The 22,835-nt window shown below is 41.1% G+C and overlaps 1 protein-coding gene across 1 annotated transcript in view; it reads left to right on the forward strand.

Annotated features, from left to right (window-relative positions):
• Window positions 1-960: 960 nt before the first annotated feature.
• Window positions 961-22,835, forward strand: part of LOC309593782 (uncharacterized protein) — a gene marked incomplete at both ends in the record, with an annotated part of 43,172 nt that continues 21,297 nt past the window's right edge. Inside the window, 7 exon segments of the mRNA XM_082318857.1 lie at window positions 961-1,606; window positions 2,494-2,764; window positions 3,407-3,554; window positions 4,382-4,572; window positions 20,632-20,791; window positions 20,794-21,496; window positions 21,983-22,253. Coding sequence (XP_082174983.1) covers window positions 961-1,606; window positions 2,494-2,764; window positions 3,407-3,554; window positions 4,382-4,572; window positions 20,632-20,791; window positions 20,794-21,496; window positions 21,983-22,253 — 2,390 coding nt within the window.

Genomic DNA, 22,835 nt, shown 5'->3' on the forward strand with positions numbered 1-22,835 from the left:
GGGGTCTGTGCTCCTCTTTTCCTCTTGGACCCAGGCCCTTCCTGTGTCTCTAGAGGGAGCCACACATTCCACACAGGTTAACCCATGGTGAGGGGCAAACCACCATTTAACAAGTTACAAACACTTGTTGCAGCCCCCTGAAAGGAGGGTCCCTTCGTTCCAAACATGTATCTCATTATCTGGTGCAAACCTGCTGCTTCCCTCATGTCTTTATGCCCAACCCTGAGTGCCCTGCCACCATGGCACAGGATGCTCCAGGCTTTTGCCTTTAATTTTGCCTTGAAGTTTATGCAGATGACTTTCATCCGTCACTTATCAGCTGTGGTCAATGACTGGCCATGTGAGTAAGTAACCATGAAGTAAACAGGGGGGTGAATTTAACAAGCACTGGATTGTCCATGATAGCCGTTTGTCTGTGTACTGCTGCCCTGATGAAAGTGAGGGAATTTATCCCACTTCCAATGGGAAGTGAGCTGCCTCACATTTCCTCACATTTACCAAACTGCATTTCAGCAGGTACTATGGAGTACTTGATGTCTTTGAAACCCACACCCTATCTTACCTCATGGTAACTTGTCTGTTTAGGTGTACCCTATACGAGACAATGATCCAGGGAAGATAGTGTCATTGTTAATAGAGATTATTATGGACTTTGGCTCTATACTTTCTATACTTTCATTGCTAATGAAGAAGAGAATTGCCTTTTCAGGGCAGTTACAATGGAATACTATGGTTTTATTATACCTGACAGTTTAATTTATAATTTGGTTGAATTTATTAATGACATTTGACATTGTGTCCATGGGCACTTTACGTATCCTATGCACATTAGATCTTTACAGTTGCACTGTATAATATTTATGCTAACAAACTATTCATGATTTCTTACTACCAAACTCATCATTACCATCTGCTCATCTAATGACTGTTTATTTTCTGACAGAATAATTTGAAAAGAAGATGAAGTATCTCCTGTGCCTGTGTTTACTCCTTGCTGTTCTTTGTGCTATAACCCATTGCCACCATGAAGAGGTTTGCCATGAAGTCAGTAATATTAATCTGCACGATGGAACAGAAAATTTATTAACACATAACTGTGACAAGCAAAGCTCTAACTATGCAGATTTTGTATTTAGATTTTACAAGCAGGTTATATTAAAAGAAGCTGATAAAAATGTTTTCTTTTCTCCCATGAGCATCTCCACTGCCTTTGCCATGCTGGCTGTTGGTGCTAAGTCAACGACCCTGTCTCAGATTTTTGAAGGACTGGGCTTTGATGATCTGACTGAGACTCGCATACATGATATACATGAAAGTTTTCACAAAGTTTTAGCAGTACTGAACTGTACTGAAGTTAACATCACATTAAATATAGGAAATGCCCTTTTTACAGCTATTGGGTACGAACCACAGGAGACATTTTTACAAAATACCAAACAATTTTATGATGCAGAATTTTTCTCTAGCAATTATCACAAACCAGAAGAAGCTAAGAAGCAAATCAATAAATATGTAGAACAGAAAACCAAGGGGAAAATTCCTGAATTAATTGGTCATCTTGATCCAAGTACTGTATTGGTTCTTGTTAACTACATTTATTTTAAAGGTAAGATATTTAACATAACATTCCAATAGAAGATTTTGACACAAAACAAAAATTGTAGAGAACTCTTGATGATTTATTAGCAGAATGACTATTTAGGAAAGAGCTAAACTGTGGAGGACTTTCAAAGTAAAGATTAGATCTGGTCAAAAGAAGGGTATCTGATTGTTGAGAAATATTGATTGCTTGATTTGGGCCCAGGTTGCCTGAAAGCTGTGGACAGAGAAGTCTCACTCTAGTGGACTGCCTCATAGACAGGGACCACTGCATGCAATTTCGCTGGTCTGAGGGCATAATGACTAAAGATGTTTCCAAGATCTCTATGCTAACTGTATGTGCCAGCCAAACTTCATGGACTGACATCATTGCATTTCCAGGGTCCCCAGTGTTATGGTAGATCTACTAGGTATGCTGCATGAAAACTTGGGACATAGCATTTTGAGGGCCTGTGCTTCTGGAGCCTTGCTTGAATGTTAGGATCCTTTATTCTGCTGATGAATTCCTCACCAGGCTGAGTGCAGTCAGCTTGCTCGAGTATGGCCTAACAGGAAAGGCATAACAAGATCCTGTGCTTGAATTTAAATGACATAAAAGGCCTAAGTGATGGGATCATATGGCTACAATAGAAGCAGGACTCTCTCAATTGGGCCTCATCAACCTTTGGCTGTTTTTCAGCAACACAGGACTTACTCACACTAACTATGCTGACCTTACTGCACAGCTAAAATGCTTTATTGTGTGTTATGCAGAAGGTTGAAGTGATTTAGTGATCCTCTTCTCCCATAAACAGCCCTCGAGCGTCCTAACATTGAAGTTGGTCTGATTTATATCAGCCATTTTTTATGATCTTCACATGTCTGAGTGCAACATCTTCTCTTTTCCCCCATTAGCTGCCTGGGAAAAGTCTTTTGATCCTTTGCTTACACATGAGGATGATTTTTTTGTGAACACAAATGCATCTGTTAGAGTCAACATGATGCAGCGTGACAGTGACTATGACAGTTACTATGACCAGGATCTCTCTTGCGAGGTGGTAGAGCTGCCTTACCAGGGCACTGCACGAGCATTGCTCATTTTGCCTGATGATGGAAAGATGAAGCAAGTGGAAGATGCTCTCTCCAAGGAAACTGTTTGTAAATGGGATAACAATCTTGAGACCAGGTAACTCTAGGTAGATGGATTACTATATTTGAGGACACATCATTATTTTTAAGAGAAAGCATTAATTTCAGATCACCTCCTCCTGGATATAATGTCCTGATTTCATAAAGCGGGATTTTAAGTGATTCCCAAGACAAGTCAGAGCAGAGCATAATCAATAAGCAACTGCAGGCTCTCTGACGTGACAGAAGGGGACACAGCATTGTAACAACTGCCTCAAGACTTGCCTGGCTTTTGGCTACCTTACCTCTTCTTTCATGGTGCTAACATAATTAATTTTCTTCACTCTGTCTTAGATTTTATCCTCCTTTTCCCTTCTTTTAGCCTTTCCACAGTTGGTCTGCTTACTCTCTGTAGCCCTCTAGCCACAAAACTCTGCTAGCTGTGTACGTGGTACTGGGATGAAAGAGTGGCAATGAAGAAATTTGTTTCTTTTTCCAACATCAAAGAGAGAATGTGGGTACGAGAAGATGGCACATCTCTCTGGATGCCAAAATTGCTCAGGGAATAGAAATGCTACCATCAAACAAATTAACAATCAAAAGAATGCTTTCAAGTGTCACTGAATTGCATATGATCCAGCCTGCTGGCTTAAACAGGGCTGCAATGCTTCACTGCTGTTTCCTTTTCTTTGTTAAACAGGAGATTAGATCTGCAGTTACCAAAGATTTCTATTAGTGGGTCTTACGATGTTAAAAACTTGTTCGAGGAAATGGGCATTACTGAAGTATTCTCTCCTAATGCTGATCTGTCTGGAATTAGTGGCAGCCGTGACCTTTGGGCTTCACAAGTAAGTGATCAGACAGAGCTGGTGATGGGGCAGTGGTTGGTTGCTCTGATCAATTTTATCTGCGGTTTTTAAAGACTTACTTTCTCTCCTTGTCCTACTGAAGTTATAAGTAAAACCCACAATGACATGTAGGGGCTTGCTTAGTAATTGTGCTTTTCTACAGAGAGGGTCTGCTGTCCCACCTTTGTATTAGTTTAATATTGTTATTAAAAAGCTGGATAATAAGTACGTAGAAAAGTTGGACAAGATGATTTCTTGGCACTGGAATATGAAAGTTTACATGCGATTGTGTCAAGTAAATTATAAATGAGGAGTATATTATGATATTTGTGTTGATTGGTACCTATTTTTTTAATATTCTCAAAGTTTCCAGGAAACTTTCAGTTTGCAGTAGCAGAATTTTACCATGTCAGTTTAAGCTATGACTTAATGTGGCAAAGATGCCAAATATTGCTGCTGTATTAGCATTTAAATAGCAGTCTTCCATTAACCTTGCAATAACAGAGAAAGTGTTGCTAGCGGAAGTCCAAACCATCTAAGAAAATAAACCAACTAGTGCATGGACTGTTATTAACCCCCTCTACTCAGCACTGGTGAGGCTGCATCTACAGTGTGTGTCCATTTTTATTTTTGGCCCTCCCCATTCAGTCTTGACACAGAAAACACGCCTGTTGCAGGCTGTTGGAGATTTACCATGCAAGAAAGTTCAGTCCACTGGGTTTTATCACTCTTTCTTCTCCTAAATATTCTGTAAGAAGAGTGTGTATCTTCACCCACTGCTTGCTGTCCTATACATAAACCACAGCATTTGCTCCTTTTCCCTGCAGGCAATTCATAAGGCCCTGCTGGAAGTTGATGAGGCTGGAACTGAGGCTGCAGGAGCCACAGCCATAATCCTTACCAGAGTTCTCCGTCCTTCTGTTACCATCAAATTCAACAGGCCCTTCCTTATATTGATTTCTGACAAAGCAACCGGCACTACACTTTTCATGGGGAAAATTGTTGATCCTACTAAGAAGTAATTGCTGAGTTACTGGACACGCTGGTTTTTGGCATGAGATATAATGACTACAGTGTTTGCACATGTGGGCTAGTTAGTGCTACTAACTACTCTCTGATTGAGGGATATTCAGAAGTAAATGAGGAATTTCCTTGTCAAACTCATAAGTAAAAAATTGTAAAGAAAACCCAAGCAACCGACAGTTTTAAAATGTACCATTTTCCTCAGTTGAGTAATTCAAGTTATTAACACATTTTCCAAATTTTCCTTCAAAGGCTGTTTTTTTTCGTAAAGTCTGCTGTTATTTTTACAAGTGTATTCTCTCTGCTAAGCGGTTTTGTCCAGACTGCTTTCGGTTCTGTGTTACTCACCAAAAGCTTTATCCCAACAGGTAACAAGTTGTCTGCAATTCTATTATGTCTTCTCTGGGACTTGCTGATGATCAGTGTTCACCTGAGCCAGTCCCTACAGAGTCCTTTCTTCCTTACGTAGCTCTTTGCTGCCTAGGTCACTGTTGTTTACTCTCAATCAACCTGTTCTTTCTCACACATTCCAAGTCTTTGCCTAGGACATCTTAAAAAAACATTGACAAAAAAGAGAAAATCCTTGAGACAATAGACTTATTATGCTGTAGCACTCACTGTAAGTGTCTTTTTGCAGTCCACAGGATCAGCACAAAACTTTGAGAGACGATGACACTAGGTATAAATTGTCAAAGAATTGTCCTGCGACAATGTCATCCATAAATTATCACTATGGCTGATGAATAAAATAAGCACTGTCATTTAAATCCATCACTTAAGGACCGACTCTCAGTGTCTCCAGTCTCTTCCTATTCTGTTATAAAACTTTTAAAATCAATGAAAACTTTCAGTCACTCATTAACGTAGCAGGGTGTCTGTAAAATACGTTTTAAAGGCTGTTAAATGAGTCTAACTTTTCTCATATGGAGATGGGGGATTCTTTGCATTCTCTCCATACTTGCCTACTTGGGTAAAACCTGTTTTCAAGAAATACATAAACAGTCTCTTGCTGTTGTGGGTCTGCAGATCACCCACTATTACTGCAGCGGAGCACTGGGGAACAGTGCTCAGCTTTGCTGAAGTCTATAACAAACCCATTATCATGCAGCTGCTGCCTCAAGGAGAGACTGACTCCTGCTTTGACAGCTGCTCTCCCGCTGTACTGTTTTGACTCGTGCCATTGTACATTGACCCAGGATAAATTTTTTGCAAGTGGAGTTTAGTCTGTCACTGGGAAGATGATGCTCCTGAATGCATATTGCTCATTTCTACAGTGGTCCTGGCAATGTGCTGTGAGCACTGCGAAGGTGATGCAAGCCCCAAATTAACAAACAAGATCCCTACCACTGACATGTCCCTGGTCCTCTGACCTGTTCTCCCAAACTCGGTCCACCCTGCAAAGAGGTGCTTTATTGAGACCCATCAGTGTTTGTATGATGGGTATGGTGTATAGGGGGGCTATGTTTCTGACTCGGGGGGCTTGGAGACTGCTGACTTGTAGGAGTCCCTTTACTCCAAGCAGCAAGAAATCAGTGGAAGCCCTGAGCTATTGCTTCTGCTGGGGCAAGATACCATCACTCAGTGGACTGGGAGATACCGTGCCTCAGCGCGAAGCAGCGGCTTTTACAGAGTTGAGATCAACGATAACGTGCTGTGGTGTGAGGCACCCTGCTTTGAGGTGGCTGTACAAACTCAACAAGAGCTGGGAGCAGCTCCAGTGAGATCCCACCCTGATGAATCGGTGCACCAGTACTGATTAGAAGGTAGGATGGCGAGATTTTTATCAGAGTGGGGTGGCAGAAAAACAGGTTCTCAGCCTATTGCTAAAGGGAAAGAGGTTAGGAAAAATCTCATGGTTGCTAGGACAGAGCAGAGGCTTTGGGAAATAACACATGGAGCAACTTCCTGCCCCATCTATCTCCCAGGTCTTTGCTTCTAAGAGTGGAGGCAAGGAACTGCAGGAGAAGAGCTGCACTAGAGTTTTCACATTGGAGTGTGAGGAATGACTGCTTCTGACAAAACCATCAAAGAGGGCATCTTTGAACGCTGCATGGGCTTGGGAGGTATCTACCAGGATGTGGGGCATCACCACCATTGTCCTCCAGTTGAGGAACTTCATGCTCCAGACCAGCAGGTTGGTCTGAGCTGTGGCAGGGACCTGGAGTGGAAAGAGGGATTATCCCAAATCTCTCTGGAAGGGGAGGATGTGGAGAGGACAGGAAAAAAACTAGTCTTGTGTCATGCATACGTGGAAGGCACAAAAATGGCCGTAGTTCACAGTATGGAGATCCATAGAGCAGGGGGCTAAATATACCTGGCTGATGTTACTCTCAGCATAGTCCTGATGACATTCTTTAAGAAGTGGACAATTCTGCACAGGTTTTGTGGAGACAGGGGGCATTTTGTCCTAATTCCGGGGAAATTGTGTTGGTCTGCCTTTCATCATTTGTCCATGTTGCTTTTGTCTGTCTTAGTGTGTGACAGGGAATGTTCCTCTTCATGCTACCAAGTTGTATTAATGGTAGAGAAGGAAAGGAAGGATTCTGCTAGACATAAGCTGAAAATTTCATTTATGTACTGTGTATTCATTTTGTCTGTGGTAAACATGTATTTTATGGTGTCTTTCATTCATCTGTAGGTGATTTTATTAACACCCTTCAATCTTCCACCTCAACGAAACTAGATCTGATTAGGACAGGTTAATCCCAAACTTGCATTCTGTCAGTCTATTTGACAGCTGGATCCAAGCTAAGCCCTGAAAGAGAACTAGAGCTTCTTTATATTCTGTGAAATGTTGTCCACTTGACTTCCTGCAGCAACAGTCAGCAGAAAGGGACAATACAGCTTACAGTGGAGTATGTGACCCCCTATCATAACCATCCAAGATAAATGACCCGCTGTGGGTCTGTTAGCCCTGACCTGACATACCTACGGGAAGCTCTGAGGAAAAGGACTTACCTAAAGAGAGCATATCTCAGCTGAGAACCCCTGCAAGGGAAGATGGACCCACTGGGGTGAGTCCCTGAAGGGCAGCCTAGCTATGCCCCGGCAGATCTGAGTGCCAGACTTCCCTTGGCAGCCTCTGAGCCACGTGGGAGACAGTAAGTTTGTTCTATCTGACCTTGGTTATGGTCCACTGGGACTCTGTTTGCTGATGGGATAGCTTCTGTCAGGAAAGCTCTGTTTGCTTTGCCCCATGGCAGAGTCCGTGTAGCATGTTGTCACAAACCATGAAGCAGTGGGATTTCAGGGCTAACGCAGTATGTGTTCAGTGCATTTTACCCTTCATCAGTAAGGAAAGAAGCTGACTCAATGGCAAAAGGCATAAAGCAATCAAAATCACAGAAACACCAGTTGCCCACATAAGCCCTGCCATTCACATGCTACCAGTACTTTGGACTTTCCTTTCTTATTCCCAGCTATGCGATTTGAGCCCCAACCCTGGTACCTGGAGAACTCACCCTTGAATGGGCACACCAGTCCTCTCCCCACATCTATATGTCATCTGTTCAGCCCTTCATTGCTGCTGTTTCAAGGAAATGGGAATTCACCCAGATGTAAGCTAACCCTATTCTAATTGTTTCAGTAGATTCAGCACAAGAAAAGCAGCAGGCTTTTTCCCTGTACTCACACTCATTTCAAGCAGAGAATCACTAAGCTCTTAAAAACCAGTTGATTATGATAATTCCTGGGCAGGGTGGTTTTTGACTGTGGATTCTGAGAACCAGGAGTACCTGTATGGCAGCTACAAGGCAGTCTCAGTGCCTCACAACTCAGCTTGTCTTTGACATGACTCTAAGTATCTTTTGGAGGTATTTAAAAAAAAAAAAAAAAAAGCTCATAGCAGTGTTACTCCCTTATCCAGCATTCAAATCTTGTCTCCAAAGCACAGACACACTAGATTTTCCCAGCAGAAAAAGTGGAAGAGAAATACAAGCATTTTTAAATGCAAATATTTCAATGAAAACTAAATATTCACTGCAGTGGGAGCTAGGATGAGTGCAAATTCTCAGGAGGCAAAGGAGCATGAAGACCACCATGAGCAATGTAGCTCCAAGTCCTGCAACACATCCTCCTAATCATACCCATCCGTCCAACATTCCCTGTTGGGTAGTGCACCTCTGCCCTTACCCACATGGGGCTGCTGTCATTAGATTTAAACTGAGCACATGTATGCAATGGTGACATCTATTCCCTGTAAACTGCTGGCCACCAAGGACTGATTTGGAAATATCCTTTGTAAGTTCCCAGTCCCAGGTTTAACAGAGAATCCATTTTTAAATAACTTGGCAATTGTGCTTTCCTCAGACTAACAGTTTTAACAAAAAAACAATATAATTCATTCATTTCATGTCAATGTCCTTTGGTATGATTAATACCCTGGTTACACAAACTCAGCTCAGCACTGATGTTGCTAAAAATGACTTTGCTGGCTTCTTGTAAAAGAGAATTTCTGTGACAAAAGTAGCTTTTCAGTTCAATCTTACCCCTGGAGATGAATTTATTACGAGTGAATTAGCTTGATTTATACAAATGAGTCTTTATTTCTCTTATATTGGATTGCATTCAGTTTCTTTTCCATAAGCCATTTGGAAACAAAATACTTATGGTTTATTACTTTACTAAATGAGAACGCATCCTTTGTGGTTGGAAAACTTCTGTTAACATCAATGTGATGATCATATGGAAGGTCTGAAGAAGGCTTTGCCTGACTTGTGCAAATATCTTATTAAGGAAAAGTTGCTACATTGTTTACTATGTCTCATGTAGGAGACAGACTGTGTGGAAGATGGTCTGCTGAAGGAAAATGTTTGAAAGGAAAAAACAACATAGAATAAGGTAATTCACTAAATGTCATAGCCATCATAAGAACTTTGGTTGCAGCCAGAAGAACCTCAGCACAAGAAAAAACGTTTTTGCACAGAGGAGATGAAAGATGTAATGAAAAGGAAGTCCTAAAATGCAAATGAATGCAAAAGAGAGCATATGCCTAGACCCCATTTAGATTTGCTGTTCACACACAAATGCAGATTCCTTAGCTATCAAAAAAGCCATACCATATCTTGTATATTCAAGGTACAGATACTGGAATGAACAACCTGAATTTATTTTCTGTTCCTGTGTCTTCTGTCTTTTAAGTCTGAGCTCTATCCCTCTGGTAAATCTTATGGATGAAATTTTAAGTCTTCTTGGGCCCCAGTTGCCCCAGACAGAGATTACTACCTCATGCCCATGCCTGTCATTGTGCTGTGTGTCACAGTCTTGATGTATTCACAGTTGTGTCAATGGTGACTGAGAAGAGGCATCAAATAGAGGCAAATATGTTCCAGCCCTTCTAGCCACTTCTAGGTTGGCAGGGTGGGAAAGGTGGTGCAGCAATCATGACAGAAAGCCTATGTAGATACAGCCTGAATACCAAAGTGTCTTGTGGAGGCATGTTAATGTAAGCCATTGATGGATATGGGATTATGCTAACCTGCCAGAATGTGAGCTGCAGAGGCTAAGGGCAACCACACAGCCTCTTCTTTTCCCTCCACCGAAACAGGGAAGAGAATTGTTGCATTAAACCATCTCAACCTCTCAGAAACTTTAATATCCCAAAAGTGTACAGTGTCAAAGACTTGTTTAAGAAAAGGGATATGAGCAATGGAATCATATCATATACTTCATTTTATTGAATATATTAATTCAGCTAGCTGATCTGCCTTCTGCTTCTTCACTATAGCCAACAATATTAATCTATTAAATAATAACAAATGATAACACTTTGCAAAGTTTAGCCCTTCTACTTTCTATCTGGCTTTGGGAGGAAAAAGCTTCAAGTATAACTCCAGAATATCTACATAAGAGATTTGCAACAGAAAGATAAATGATGTAAGGCATCAATCTAAATTGAAATAGTAATGCCAAGAGGTTTCTCTGTATAGACAACTTCATTCCAAAATGAGAACTTTTATTCTCTGGTGAACTTGTCACTCTAAAAGTTGTTTGCATAAGAAGCGTTCTTTTACAGCAAGACAAGAAGGTCTGTAGGGCAAATTCTGCTAATAGAATATTATCATTTCAATATACTAGTTATGCGTAATAAGATGCTTACAAGAAGCCAAGCTTTTACTGTGATTCCGCTACACTGCTTTCTGCAGGTAGAACTGTAAGTTTGGAGCCTCAGGTTCTGGAGATTATAGGAAAAGGAGCCCTGTGCCACCATCTTCTGGTAAAATCAAGGAATGGACATGACAAATTGTGTCTCATTTTGAAACCAGAAAGAAAAGAAGCTTTCTGGCTCACTGTTGCTGTGTCAGTGGGGATTTTGATTTTCTTGTTATGTTTTAGCTGCAGGATTGGTAAAATGCTGTACCTGAACTGACTGCTGTCACTCAAGAATAGGGGTTTGGTGTTATGGTAGGTAGATCATGTACAGATCAACTCTGTAGTGGGGAAGGAGGCAAATTCAATATTAGAAATTATTAGGGAAAAAAAGCGAGCAAATTGGATAGGAACATTGTGCCACTGTCTAAATCTCTGGCTCATCCACACCTGGATTAGAGCATGTAGTTCTGGTCCTGGAATAACATAAAGGATAAATTAGAACTGGAAAATCTTTAGAAAAGGGTTGTAAGGTTAATCAAAGTTCTGGAAAAGCTCCTGTTTGAGGTGAGAGATCTTCAGCCTGGAAAAGTGACCACTTAGAAGGCAAATTCTTCTTTATGAAGGCAAAAATTATTTGTGGCCCAGATTGGGTTAATGGAGACTGAATGTTTACCATCCTTCTAATGCCAAAGCTACAGATCACCCAAAGCATGTGGGAGACAGGTTCAAAGCCAATAAAAGGAGGCAGTTCTGCACACAGCAGATCCTGCAACCCCAAGGGTGTACCAGCCCAGTACTTGTTCCTCACGCATCTCCTCCTGGTGCTCCCCTGCACGACAGACCTGGGCTGAGAGCACTTTCTTGGGAGAGTGTTCAGCCCCAGCCCAAGGAGACTAAATAAAAATTCTTTAGCTCTCAACCATCTCTTGCACTGCCAACCTCAGGCTTTTCTTATTAAGGGAAGATGTGAGCTAATACAATAGGACGAGTTAGAAAAGACCTGTGTTTACCGAGGTGCAATGGACAGACTCATTATGGGCTGCAGAAAGCAATGATGTGTTGTGCCCTTCTCCCAATACATAGGCACTGGCTCGAGATATATCTAACCTATCAACAGGTGCCTTCTATCCTAGAAATGTATTTCATGCATGGGCAAAGTGAATGCTTAGTGCTGTCTATCCATAACTGCAGCTTTTGTACTTAGTGTAGAGCAGTGGAAACTTAGGTCAGCTGCATTTCTTTGGTAAGCAAACCACTTTCAGTCCAAAGCATACAATGAACAAGAGGTCAAAGATGCATAATTTCGTCATTTTCCAGTTCTGTAATTCACTGTCCACACTTGGAAAAATCTTTCCAAAGTGCTTCTGCAGGACTCTAGTTTAAGGCTCAAAATCTCTTAGAATCAGAAAATAATTTAAGTTTGAAGGACTACTGGACTGCTCTGCTCCAGATTGATTACATATGGAGGTAGAGCCTGTCTGCTTTACCAAGGTGAATTCTAGACCATGATGCTTCCCAGACACTATTACTTCACCTAAGCAAATGTCTTTTATATCCCATGCTTTTACATATAATTGCTGGATTTGCTACCTGAATATTCACTCAAATCAATTTTATCACAGTTCTTCAGTAGGTTTTATCAGGTAACTAAAGTAAAAGTTAGATTCAGGAGCATTATGCTTTTAGAAATTGATTTTTAAAGTTCTCTCCTCCAACAGTACCTATTAATGAATGACACAAAATCTCAGTTGAAATATATGGTGATCTGGAACACCTATTCTGGTTATAAAATATTATAAAACAGTTTTAGCGTTTACAAAACCTACTCTTCACCCATCTTGTACTGCTAAATCACTCCACCAAGTATTGGAATGTCTACAAGCTCTGCCTGGAGAGGACATAAAAGAAAAGCTAATGATGATAAAAATGGAGACACATTGTTATTAAAAGGTAATATATAATTTTTTTTTAATAAGTAAATGTAAGGATGATGAAAATATTCATGATCGCTAGTGAGAAATGGAGTCACATGAACTGTGAAAACTGAGAAACTGTGACTCATATAACCTCAAATGCAAAGAAAATAAAACAACCAGCTTGGTTTCCAAAGAAAAACATCACACTTTCATGTTTGTAGCCACTTGCCTTCTCTTAGCTACCCCCCATAACACTGAAGATTATTGGCAAATTTCAGTCAGGCTTAACAGAGAGGCAGGAGATTGAAAAACCATTATGCTACTCTGTGAAAATCAGTGAAATCCAAGTTTGTGCTTGCTGTGGGGAAGGCAGGCAGGAGTCAGCTGCTTTAAATTCTGCTGGTCGCAGCAGCCAATGAGCATGTGGCAGGGAGCCCTAGTCCCACCCCTAGTCCCAGCCTTAGCCCTAGCCCTAGCCTTAGTCCTAGCCCTAGCCCCAGCTAGGGGCTCCCTAGGTAGGAGTTGTCCTGGAGGCTGTGGAGTAAAGCTGTGGTTATTGTGGTGAGGAAAGCCATAAATCCTTAGTAAACTAGGCTTTATTAACTCCACTCTTTACAGAACAGTTTGTTAAATATTCTGCTTTGTCTTGTCATTATCAGAGTGTAATGAGGACCACCATGTTTCCTCTGAGTCAGTTTTAGGTTTTTTTTTTTCTTTTTTCTAGGAGTGCAGTTTGAAAAAAAAAGTTCATGAATGTTTGCACTATGAAAATTTCATGTGTGATGAGAATCTGTACCATGCATTGGCATTGTGCTCTTAATCTGCATTAGACTAGAACAGAGGGATAGGCTCAGATTTTTAATCATCTCATTAATTTCTTCAGACCATATTGTTAGTTGGACGCTACTGAAGTTGATGATAGGATAGGTTGCTTATAGAGGTGCTGGATACTAATACATCATAATACTTCAAGATCAGGTAAAGACAGGAGTTTCTGCCTCACCACAGCTTGCTGAAAGGAGTCTACATCTAACTAAAAATGAAATAATAAAATAGTGATAACTAATGGCATATTTTGTTCTGATGACAGATTCTTTGAAAGAGTTAATGTCTCTCAACCTGAGTATTTACAGCCTAATCCAATTATTTCATTGTCTTACTTTTAATATATTATGGCTTTTTATTCCTTTCATTTACCCTTGACAGTGATTTTCAGTTTTTTCAACAAAATCTTGGTAAATAAAATATTTTTGCATCACTTCATATCAAGATGGAAAAAAAATCTCATTTTTACTAGCTTCTAGCAAAAATTGGCTTAAAATATTGTGGGAATTTCTGCATATAATATCTACTAAATGTGCAATTCCTCAAAGCTCTTTAAAAAGTGCTTTGAAGTTGTTGTTATTGAAACATCACAATTAATTTGACATAGCATTTCTTCAGGTTTTTTTCAATTCAAATGATAATGCATTAATTATTGCCACAGGTTCTGATTTAGCAAAGATAATGATTATCTTTAGCGGAACTACTCACACACTGTTCATGTGACTGGAATTATTAACACTTCCACATCTTGTGCAATCAGGTATCATATTCAAAAACAATTCCTAAGGCCTTTGCTTCTTCTTCTACTTGAATTGTTCTTTGAGGGAAACCTATGTTTCCTATCTCCCAGACTTGTGCTTGCATTATTAGGTTAACACATCATACTAGTTGATCTTTCTCCAGTACTATGAATACCTATAGGTGCGTGTGTATTTACATACATAAATATTATGTGTCTTTCACAGGTAGATGAAAACACACACAATTATCCACACACAAATATCTACACATTTCACGTAAGTAGTTTTTATATTTTATTCAATTTTTAAGCAGAATATCCTTAGAAGGAAGGCTGGGAATTGTCTTTCCCTTCACTTTCTTGTCAGCCTCTTGCAGCCTGAAGATGAGCTATTCCTCTGCCAAGTGGACAATTTGGGTCTGATTATCTCAGGTTAAATGGTTTGTAAGACTTGAGGGTCTTGTATCCAGATCAAGCAATCAAGTTCTCCGTTCACTAGGTTAGTAAGCAAAAGATTAGTACTGCTGAGTTCAAAAAGAAAGTGGCGTGCCCTGCCCTGTTTTTCTGCTTGACTATGCTGCCATATGAGACAACCACAGGACAAGAGCCTTGATTTGAAATTGAGGGGAAGAAGGTGCAGTTCCCTTTGCAGTGCTGCCTTCAGACTCCTAAATATAGCTCCCCACCAGTGTGCTCCCATTCAGAGGTGTTGAACACCTCATGTGGGGCATTTCAATACCTGACGTGGCTTGGGGCTCCTTCTCAGGAGCCAGATGCTTGGGAGCTTGCAGAGAGGGATGTGTGTGTTGACCTGGCCACTGCTCTTTGCTATATATTACCATAGTTCTCCCTCCTGGCACAGGCTCTCATCTATACTAACGCTCTTTACTGAGAAGATGATAGTGAAATTCTTCCCCAATGCATTAAAAAAAAAAAAAAAAAATTGTGTCTTCATTGTTTACACTGTATTCCTTTTGAAGTCTGTATTTGATAAGAAGATCTGCCAGATGACATTCTCCTGCGTATGGTTAAGCAGTAAGTAACAAAGGAAACACATGAGCATGCTACATCCACACGACAAAATCCTTTCAGGTTACAATACATCTTTTGTTCACTTTTCCTCAACTTTCATATCTAAAATTCAATTATCAAGATTTGTACATGAAGAATTAATTTCTTGAAAACAGATGAAGCAAAACCTTCATGAAGGAACGAGCACATCTGGGTTCCCTGGTGGAGAAATGCAAGTTAAACTGCAGGGTAGAGTTAATGGAAAATGAGAAGCATGTTCTAGGTTGATCCTTGTGCTGGTTTTGGCTGGGATAGAGTTAATTTTCTTCATTGTAGCTAGTATGGGGCTCTGTTTTGGATTTGTGCTGAAAACAGTGTTGATAATACAGACATGTTTTCATTATTGCTGAGCAGCGTTTACAAAGAGTCAGCGACTTTTCTGCTTCTTACACCATCTCTCCAGTGAGTAGGCTGGGGGTGCACAAGAAGCTGGGAGGAGACACAGCTGGAACAGCTGACCCAGACTGACTAAATGGATATGCCATACCATATGATGTCATTCTCAGCATATAAAGCCGAGGGAAGAAGGAAGGGAGGGACGTTTGGAGTGATGCCGCTTGTCTTCCCAAGTAACAGTTAGGTATGAAGGAGCCCTGCTTTCCTGGAGATGGCTGAACACCTGCCTGCCGATGAGAAGTAGTGAATAAATTCCTTATTTTGTTTTGCTTGTGTGTGCGGCTTTTTCTTTACCTATTAAGCTGTCTTTATCTCAACCTATGAGTTTTCACACTTTTACCCTTCCAATTCTCTCCCCCACCCCACTGGGAGGAGTGAGTGAGCGGCTGTGTGGTGCTTAGTTGCCGGCTGGGGTTAAACCATGACAGTCCTTTAGGAGAACTTATTGTCAACAAGACCAGTTAGTGACATTCTAGGAAACCATATACGAGTTGTCAGTATTAAAAACCCGAAGTTTAAAATTGCTGAGACAGTATGCTCCGTTTTTCCAGCACATCAAAATTTTCAATTAGTGGGGGATTTTTTTTTTTTTAATCTCTCCCTCTAATATCTTGGCGAGGTAGAAAATTAGATAACAAAAGGAAATAACATGTAAAGCTATAAAAGCAAGAAACCCCAGGAAACAGAAAAGAATAAGCGTTGACTGTCTTGGAGGGTGAGGAAGGAATTATGTGCATTATCTTTTATACATCTATTTTTTTGGCATAGTGGAACCTGGAAAAGGAAGCCGTCTGGATGGATTATGCCCATGCTGGGCAACATGGCATCACTGAGTTGCTGTCCCCTGATGTAGTCAAGCTGTAAATCATAGTCCCATGATGTTCTCCAAGCTATAGAGCACAATAAATGTGGTTTTGCTATTGCAAGCAACATAAACATTTCCTGCTTTATGTGGTTTTAGATAGCCTCAGAAGGTAGCTTGAAACAGACCCAGCTTCCAGAACCTCTGAGGCTGATAAATATACCTTTGGTTAGAAAGTGAAGGAAATAACAAGGAATAATGAGCAAAGTAGAAAGAAATTTGGTTCTCAGCAGAGGTTATGTATATCTATGTTTTTCTTTAAAGGTAAGATATACTACAGCCTTTCATTGCAGCTGTGGGGTTCTGGTAACAGACTGAGAATGAGGGTAGAAAATTGTCTGTTATATCCCAAACAAGGACATTAGCAGAGTATTGTGGTTGTAAGGCCAAATATTCAGTCTTTAGGAAATACCAGAATTAATACTGTCCAGCCTTGATGTAATAAAAATGGCTGTAACAATGGGAATAGGCATGACATGTTTTGCCATCTATTTAATGACACAGCTGTAGAGACACTCGGAAGTCCTGGTCTCTTGTCTCAGTTCTGGGACTGGATATATTCTAATAGCTCCTGTGTTTCTGTCCTGTACTAACACCTGCCCTCTCTTTCCTCCTCATTGCCTTCTCCAGGCACTTACCCACCAGCTCTCATCCCCACTTTCCCTTTCTCCACTCTGTAAGATGGTTGCTTAATCCTCAGAGCTGCAACCATTTCTTCCCCGAAGCTTTGGTTGTGGCAGGGGAGCATTTCAGGCAGGCCCTGCATTGTCCCTCTCAGCTGTGGTGCCATCCCAATGTCTTTCACTTTGATAGAAAACTAGGTATGGGTGAGCATCATCAGCTGCATAGCAGAGTTTAAAGATCCTCCTAGAAGTGGATACCAGTGACATTCAGTAACATGCATCTTACAGGGCACAGCTTTGTTTTGGTGTTCCAAGGATAAATGCAATGGTGAAAGGAATGAATCCAAGGGGACATATACTGGCTTGTGTTTCTTGATTGATTGCCTTTCAGAGTTCCCTTACAGCTCCTGAGGTTGGACTACAGCTTAAAAATCTCAACATTATTGCAGTGCCAGGATGAGCTAAGACCATCGGAACTGGTATCAGTGTCCTTGCACGTATCTCCACTTAAAAAGGAGTCATCCTTCAGTCCATCCCTCCATTTATCTCCTTTCTGGCTCACTGCTAATAGACAAGCTGATCTCTATTATTAATGAAGATTTAGGATTATTGGTATGAGTTTACAGAGCTTGCTAGACTGGAAATACTTAAGTTCCTGTTTTCCATCCTGTAAATCTTATTCACTGTTTTATAAGCTATGATAGACTAATGACCACATGCATTGCTGGCTCTTTTTTTGACAGTTCGTAATCCACTCGTAGTTACTTGTCAATGGTTCAGTGATTTACGGATTTTGGATATTACCCTCACTTCAAAATCTGATTGTTGCCATCAGCCTCTTGGGGTGTTCAGGCAATGTGGAATCAACAGGATGGAGATTGTTTGTCTCACATCTATATTATGGGAATGATACTATCACTGCTGAGTGGAATGACAAAACCATCCTATACAATGGAGAGGAGTGCCACAGGGGCAGCCAGATCTGTTAAAAAACTCATTTCCTGCCTTAGTTTGTCCTTGAGTGGTCTGTCCGTATATGATATTCAGCCCTGAATACATCCAGTGATGGCAGCATGTCCTCTTTAGCACTGGCTGAAAGGTGAATTGGCAGCCTGTTTCGTGTGCTGTCGGCGTCCTTTTCAGTTGCATATGGTACAGAAGACTAACCTGAAGAAACAAGGTATTTGCTGGCCACATGTCTCACTTTGCAGTCAGTCAACCATCCAATGTAAGTGCATCCCAGAGTCCTGAGGGAATGCATCCCAGAGTCCTGAGGGAATTGCATCCCAGAGTCCTGAGGGAATTGGCTGATGTAGTTGCTAAGCCACTCTCCATGATATTTGAAAAGTCATGGCAGTCAGGTGAAGTTCCTGGGGATTGGAAAAAGGGAAATATTGCAACCATTTTTAAAAAGGGTAAAAAGGAGGACCCTGGGAACTACTGACCTGTCAGCCTCACCTCTGTGTCTGGGAAGATCATGGAACAGATCCTCCCAGAAGCTATGCTAAGGCACATGGAGGACAGGGAGGTGATCCGAGACAGCCATCACGGCTTCACCAAGGGCAAGTCCTGCCTGACCAACCTAGTGGCCTTCTACGATGGAGTGACTACATCAGTGGACAAGGGAAGAGCTACAGATGTCATCTATCTGGACTTCTGTAAGGCCTTTGACATGGTCCCCCACAACATCCTTCTCTCAAAATTGGAGAGATATGGATTTGATCAGTGGACTGTTCGGTGGATGAGGAATTGGCTGGAGAAGAGAAGGCTGCGGGGAGATCTTATTGCAGCCTTTCAATACTTAAAGGGGGCTTATAAGAAAGATGGGGACAGACTTTTTAGCAAGGGCAATAGCAATAGGACAAGGGGTAATGGTTTTAAACTAAAAGAGGGTAGATTCAGACTAGATATAAGGAAGACATTTTTTACAATGAGGGTAATGAACCATCGGCACAGGATTCCCAGAGAGGTGGTAGATGTCCTGTCCTTGGAAACATTCAAGGACAGCCTGGATGGGGCTCTGAGCAACCCGATCTAGTTGTAGATGTCCCTGCCAGTTGCAGGGGGGATGGACTAGATGACCTTTAAAGGTCCCTTCCATCCCAAAGCATTCTATGATTCTATGATTCTAATTGGTGTTTCTTAGTGGTGATGTTTTTGTCGTGTATTTTCTAAAAAGCCAGGAGAAAACTCTTCACCAACTCCCCAACCCAGTCACAGGCAATGGCCAACAGCAATGAATGAACAGCTGTATTGACTGGAAATGTCTCACTAGGGTGGTAATGTCATATGTTGTTCTCTAAAGAAATCTAGAGACGGCTCACCAATCACCTGCAGTCTGCTCCCCTTAGGAAAAGACCCAAAACCATTAAACGTGATGTCAAAGGTTGTGACTGAGTTATACAGTAAGGCAGAAGGGCTTTCTAAATCCGAACATGGCTTAGCCTGTTTTGAAATCCTGACAGAGAGGTTGCGACTTTGGCAGTGTCCCCGTCCCATTTATCGCCCCGCCAGGACCAAGCTAAGAGGGATGGCCTGGCAGGGAGGCTGCACTCCCTGGTGAGCTGTGCTGGCGGCTTCCTCCCCTGCAGCCAGACCCAGGCAAGGGGTGGCCTTCAAACGAAGTCACAGCGTTCAGCTCCAGCCACGAAGGGTATGGCTCTCCTGCCAGGCACCCACAGCAGCAGGCTTCTCATGTCAATCCACAAGCATGGAAGCAGCAGGAGATACAGTCCCTGCTCCACTCCCTCTCGTCCGCAGCCCCACCACCCAGCACTGTTAGCTTGTGTGTGGGTTGGACAAACTGTCGAGAATATCTAGCATCGTTACGGCTTTCTGTGCATCCTCGCTGGCAATTTTTATTTGAACTAATTAATGATTAACAGGGGCACTCTGCTTAATCCTGTTCAATAGTACTGAAGAGAAGAAGGAGCAGATAAGACCAGATATACACAGCAAGACCCTTTTTGTAGCACTGTAAGTACCCTTTTAGTTTTCCCTTGGATTGTTTGGACTTTTCATTTGGGGGGGATTATGTTGTTGCCTGGGAAGGGCACCTTTTTACATGTAAACGAAGGGATGTACCTGTTATGCAAAAAATCAAAATATGCCAAAAGCCAGCAAGAATTAGCTGCTAGTGAAGAAGATACTTCACACAATTAAATAAAAATTTGTTTTAGAAACAAAAGAGATACCTATAGACTTTGCTACCATAGTGATCCAATATTTTGTTTTTGAAGAAACTGTATTTTATGATTTTGGTCCTAGACAGTATGATCTGTGTTTATATCACATTTTTGTTTAACATGGATTTAATTCTCTAATTATTTGGTGAATTGAGGAAGACTAACAGGGCTGCAGTAGCCACGCTGCAGTACTGAGTACAAAACCAATTTCTACCAGTTACTCTGGGGGAAAGGTCACAAGTTTCCAGTTATTAGCAAATTTTAAAATATTCAGTCCTACCCTCTTTTTTAAAAGTTAATATGATCAAAGTTACCTCTTTTGAGAGAGTACTTGATTATACAAATAGTGTATCAAGAGGCATATTCTTTCAGGGGATCACTGGCATGCATCAGGAATGTGAAATATCCAAGTGTGGGATTTTGGAGAACAGGTGTGTTTTAAGAGCCTCATTTTACTCGGCAGGAGCACACAGCATAAAGACATTAATTTCCATGCCATGTTTTGTATGTCTATCTCTTTTCCAGAAACAGTTAAAAAGAAAATGAAGCCCACTTTCTCCTTGTGTTTATTGGTGGCTGGTTTGTATACTGTTACCCAGTGTCATCAGCGTCCTCGTTACCGCAATAAGCAGGATGATCCTAAAGGGACATATTACCCAGGACGCAGTTCTCACAGGGAAGTTTATCCAGTTAAGAACAAAGCCTTTGTCAAACTAGTTCCCAGCAATGCTGACTTTGCATTTTCATTTTACAAGCTGGTCGCATCTGAAGCAACCGATCAAAATATTTTCTTTTCACCCATAAGCATCTCTGCTTCCTTTGCAATGCTGGCACTCGGTGCCAAGTCAGCAACGCTGACGCAGATTCTGGAAGGGCTTGCCTTTAACCTGGGAAAGACTCAGGAGCAGGAAATACATGAAGGTTTTTGCCAACTCCTCCACATGCTGAATCGTTCAGACAGTGAGCTCCAGCTGAGCCTGGGCAATGCCCTTTTCATAGAAGAGACACTAAAACCACTACAGAAGTTCTTGGATGATGTCAAAAGCTTTTATGAATCTGAAGTCTTTTCTAGTGACTTTAACAACTCCTCTGGTGCTGAGAATCAGATCAACAGTTATATTGAGGAAAAGACAAATGGGAAAATTATTAAACTAGTGGAAAACCTTGATCCTCTCACTGCAATGGTTCTTGTTAACTATGTCTTCTTTAAAGGTAAGAAATACCAAAGGGTGTGAAGGCTGCAACTTAGATGCTTACTGCTTGTCACAGGGAATGAAAACCTAAGAGAAATAAACTGTAGTTTAAATATTTTAAATGGAGGAAACAATGTTCAGTATCTGGAAAATATTCCTATAAAACTATGTATATTTGTTGTCAGTATAAATGTTTGTGTCCTCACCTGGTTGACTGAAAGGCTGGACTTTTTTAATAAATATCTTTGTTGAGTTTGGTAAATTCTTTAATGTGATGATAGACTCATGCTCTGGAAAAAGATGGCATTTTCAGTAATATCTGTATTTTATTGTCTTCAAGCACTTGAAAAAAAAAAAAAGAGCTACAATGCTGTAACACCTGGGGGTGCAGTAACTTGAAAAATATATTTGTTCTAATCAGAGGAATGTGGGACTAGAACCTGTTGTATTCACCATGACCATTCCTCTTTGTATTCCACTGAACTATTTTTCTTTTTGTCATAAGCCCATTGGGAGAAACCCTTCAGTACTTCATATACAAAACAGGAGGATTTTTTTGTGGATCAGAAAACGTCTGTAAAAGTTGACATGATGTATCGAAAGGGTTACTACAGAAATTACTTTGATGAAGAGCTGTCCTGTTGGCTGGTTCAGATACCTTACAATGGAAATGCTGCAGCATTATTTATTTTGCCTGATGAAGGGAAGATGAAGCAGGTGGAAGATGCTCTATTAAAAAGGACTGTGTCTAAATGGGAAAAGTTCCTCCAAGACAGGTAAGTGGTTTTGCTGAGGTAAGAGGTGACCATGTTATAGATTAGTAGTGTTTATCTCACCAACACAAAACATTAAAGGCCACGTTATTTTTCTGAACTCTATTCACTTAATAGTCCCTCTCTGTGTAGGACTTTCCTTTTCTTAGTTGGAAAATGAAAAAGACCTGTGGGTAGTGAAAAAATAGGGCACTGAAATTGGGATCCATCCTGGGTTAAGTTCCTGACTCAACCACCATGATGAAGTTAACAGACCCTTGTTTCATATGGGCATTGTGAAACTACAATGGAGTAGCTATTTTTGAGGTATTGGGTGTTAGGGTGTTGAGGGCATTGCATGTAAAAGCAGAAATTTTATTCATTCACCATTAATGCAGCTATTTCTGTGGTGGCCCAGGCCCTGTTGTATATTCAAACTGCCTTAGGATGGCTAGCTATGATCTTTTGAAAAAAACATGTTACCTGGCAGTAGTAGCTCTGTTTGCCACAGAGTTGCTCTAGTTATGTCTTGCACCCCACTCCTTGAACCCCACTGTGGAAGCAGAGGATAACATGGGCTCATTCTGCTCCAACCCTCCATGTTAG

The sequence above is a fragment of the Platalea leucorodia genome (assembly GCF_965183815.1).
Source record: "Platalea leucorodia genome assembly, chromosome: 7".
NCBI classification, from domain to species: domain Eukaryota; kingdom Metazoa; phylum Chordata; class Aves; order Pelecaniformes; family Threskiornithidae; genus Platalea; species Platalea leucorodia.